The 3,948-nt window shown below is 38.1% G+C and overlaps 1 protein-coding gene across 1 annotated transcript in view; it reads right to left on the reverse strand.

The window, feature by feature from the left end:
* The window catches only part of LOC107594808 (protein dispatched homolog 2-like), a 20,328-nt gene that overhangs the window by 12,426 nt on the left and 3,954 nt on the right, over nt 1–3,948 (reverse strand). The window contains exons 2-4 of the mRNA XM_016285000.1: nt 1,709–2,101; nt 1,578–1,607; nt 1,180–1,303 (exon numbers count right to left, since the gene is read on the reverse strand). Of these exons, the coding sequence (XP_016140486.1) occupies nt 1,180–1,303; nt 1,578–1,607; nt 1,709–2,101 (547 nt within the window). The remainder of the gene's footprint in view (nt 1–1,179; nt 1,304–1,577; nt 1,608–1,708; nt 2,102–3,948) is intronic.

The following is a 3,948-nucleotide window of genomic DNA, read 5'->3' on the forward strand; positions in this document are numbered from 1 at the left end:
GGATCAGCGCTAGGCATGACAAAGCAGATATCGTCCTCTTTTGGAAGGCCAAACAAAGTAGTTTCGCTTTCACAACTAAACACAGCGGCAAACACGCGGGCTAGAGTGAGTGGAGGCCTGCGGCTAGAGTGAGCACGGCGGGCGGGCTTGCGGCAACCACATGTGACGACCCCGGGCTGGACTCCGCTTCGTCCACGGTGAAAGCCGATCCGGCGATCCACAGCGCGAAGTTGATGTATTTCCTCAGCGATGGATCAGCGCTAGGCATGACGAAGCAGATATTGTCCTCTTTTGGAAGGCCAAACAAAGTAGTTTCGCTTTCTCAACGAAACACAGTGCCTTCACGACATGGCAGCGGCGGCAGCAACAATACTACAGCGAGAATAAAAGTTACGCCTTCTTTCTTTGCGTGAACATTTGGGCGGCGTTATGCAAATCTTCCCACATTGTGACGTAGACATGTGGGGGCGTGTTAGAACGAGCGGTTTTAGGTAGGCGTGGTTGACTCTTAACTTTTATAAAGAATACCTCTTTGGATTTGAGACTGGTCTTTGCAACTTTACAGATCTTCTTTATGCACCAAGAGCTTGTAACACTCCAAAGAGAAAGGAAACATTGAAATCGCATCATATGACACCTTTAAGTCATTTGAGAGGCAAATGGACAATTCTAATGATGAAAGGCAACTGTTGGTCAGTTTATTTTCAGAAATGTATTCATAGGCACAAGTCTATTTCTGCCTCAAAGAGTTTTAAAAAATCTATCTCACAATTTTAGCTGTAGTTTGTGTAAAAACTCTTAGGTGCAACTTTAGGAAAAAAAAAAGTTGTGAATTCACTATTGTGAGTTAATGTCTCTAACAACAACATGTTTACACATCACAATTCTGATTTTCACACAACTGTAAATTTTTATCTCACGTGGCTTGATCTTTTCTTATTATTTTATCTCCTTAATCTTACAATTACTTCTTTTATTTTTTTTTTACTTATATATATTTTTTTTACTTATTTTTATGTCACTTTTAGTATGTGATCCATTTACTTAATTTTATTTGTATTTACTTATGTACTTATTTTTATTTATTTATTTATTTTTAATTAGCACAAACAGTTGCATTAACATGAATCAGTAAACTTCATTATTTCTTGCATATGTTACAGAGGTGCAGATACTCACCAGCAAAGGGTCCGAGAAGTCTGGCAGAGGACCAGTCAAAATCCCAGCGAGGGTACAGGCAAACAAAACTACCGTACATGAAATGAGTACAGTCATCGGGTACTCCACTATGACCTGGGAATAGCTGTAAAAATCAATAATGTTCATATGATCAAATTTAATCTAATTGCTGTATGGCACATTAACTTACATTATACTGCTGGTATTCACCACACTGCATTTAAACTCACATTTGGCTTAGTATTTGAATGCTTCTTCCCAATTCCTCTAAACATAATACTGAAGACTATGTTAATGTGCACTACTGTATTACTGTAAATAATAATCTTAATAATTTCATGTGATGTTATTATAAACAAATAAATCTTTTATCATAATTTGCTACAAAAGCATCCCACCTCCTTGGTATCCTATGCAAGCCATCATTCCTACTGAGCAGACAGACATAGTGATTAACAAATTTAAATGTTTACAATCAACTAGACATAAGTCCATTACAATGACATTTATAATAGAAAAGAGTCCGGACCTCACTGTCACCATGTGACGCTGTACAGGCTTGTGGTTACTGCCATCATGAGATTCATGAAGCCAATGGCACTGCGTTTTATTGTGACATGAAGGCAGGCGTGATGGACTGCAGCCATGGACAGTCTTAACAGGACTCGCTGAACAGTCTGCTTGGTGGTAAGCATTCATTTGACCTGGACAGACATTGCTTTGATTCGACTGCTGGTGGCCACAGCAGGGGCATCTTTTGCATTTTGGTGAGTGATAGCCAGAGCCCTGCGATACTTGAGTAGAGGAGTGTGACCTGAACGGACTGCTGCTGTCGGCTTGGTTCTCCTCTATCTTGACCGGACACGTCTGAGATTCTGTGCTGTCACTGTCTGGAAGACACAGCAGAACCTCAGGGATCTCACTGCAAATAAAAGAATCACATGACATCAGTCATCAAATATTCTGTTGCTACGTTCACACCACTACATTTTAGAAAAAAAGCAAGTGACATGAATTATGTTGAAGTGAAGAAATCAAGACCTGTCAATGAACCAGTGGAACCGTTTCAAGAATTGCCTTGAATAAAACATAATTTGGACTGATCCAATTGCTCACTAAATCATTGATTTAACGATCTGGTTGAGTCATTTTGGGGGTTTATTAATTATTTTCACTTCTCTGAATATCAGCGCATAACTTTGTGCTTCACTACATTTCAGGGAAAAAAATATGTCGTTATTTATGTGAAGAAATCGAAACCTCACAGCGATTGTGATGTCAGATTTGCATTGAATCATTCTTATGAACCGTTTGAACTGGTTCACAAATGAACTGACAGATGACAGAATTAGTCAATTCTGATTTAAATTATCAAAGAACCAAGACCAATATGATCCTTAGAGCTTGAGTGTGTGGAGAATTTGACTGAGGCAAAAAGTTACTATAATTACGTATTTTGGTATAGCAAATTGTAAATGGAAATCATATTTAGGTTATGATTGACTGTAAGTTGTTCATGTGCTAAACGTGTAAAAGGGTTGTTTTTTAATTGCTCATTGTGTTTATTATGCGTATAGTCACACAGACTGCATTTAACCGTTGTATTTTGCTGTTGATTTCACTTGTTTGCACACACAATTTAATAACTAATCTTTTAGTGTACATGTTTGTGAATAAAAAGAAAAGTTTGTTCAGCCTATTTCCAGGTCATGCAGTGATTGTCTGAATCCATCATACTGACCGACAAATAAAATTTGTTAAATTATTTTGAAATATAAAATAAGTAGTTGTCCCACTTTTTGAAATGCTTATACACAACAATATAATTGTCTTGTTTTGTCTGAACAATATGACTCTAAAACATATAGTTTATTTCGGTCAGGAAATTGCCAATAGAGAATTTATGAGTGCACAGCTGAGTTCCTGGCAACATACTGTATATTAGATTAGCAATGATGTCTAAAAAATGTATCAGTGAAATGCTTGAAGGCCCAATTAGGTCAAGAGGGAGGGACTCCATCAGCTTACTCTGTCAACCTCATAAAAAGCCTGTTCAGATGAGAGAAAAAAAGCTCACTAGTGCTTACAACTCAACTGCTCAGGAAGTAAATATGAGAGTGTGGCAACTGCTTAAAATGTACTGCTGAATAATGTAGATCACCTTGAAGGACCAGAGCTAAAGATTCAGCATTCATTTTTTTATTGTTCAGTCAATCCACAATACTAAACAGAACCGCCCTTTATGGGATACCTTTTTTAGATTGGGCTTGCTCCCATTACAAGGCTTTCTGAAGAATTTCTACAAAATTGTGTTCAATTTCTATATATGCTAACAAAAGGCTCAGGAAAACAGGCATTATTTTAATTAAAGATGCACCGATACCGATATCGGGCCCGATACTGAGCTCCTGTACTCATACTCGTTAAAATGTCCCGATACCAAACGCCCATACCACACAGCATGTGATAAGTGCCATATTCAGACAAAGAAACACAGACAACAGACAGCAGAATGGAGTTACGGATGTCTACTACGAAGTATATGAATGCAATGAATATAATGTTAAACATTCAGTCAGTATTAATGCCGGTATATCTGATGTGCGCGAGCTGATAAACAAAGCACACTGAGTGGATTGAGTGCGCGGTGGCGCAGATGCGCGAGCTTGTCAAGTGAATATACCTTTCTCACAGACATCACTGGAACGTTTGTAGTTTGGTCGGATATGTAAAAAACAAGTAAGTAAAACAATGCACAAGTTACTTAAC

This window comes from Sinocyclocheilus grahami, unplaced genomic scaffold (assembly GCF_001515645.1).
Source record: "Sinocyclocheilus grahami isolate Dianchi unplaced genomic scaffold, SAMN03320097.WGS_v1.1 scaffold191.1, whole genome shotgun sequence".
In the NCBI taxonomy this organism is placed as follows: Eukaryota; Metazoa; Chordata; class Actinopteri; order Cypriniformes; family Cyprinidae; genus Sinocyclocheilus; species Sinocyclocheilus grahami.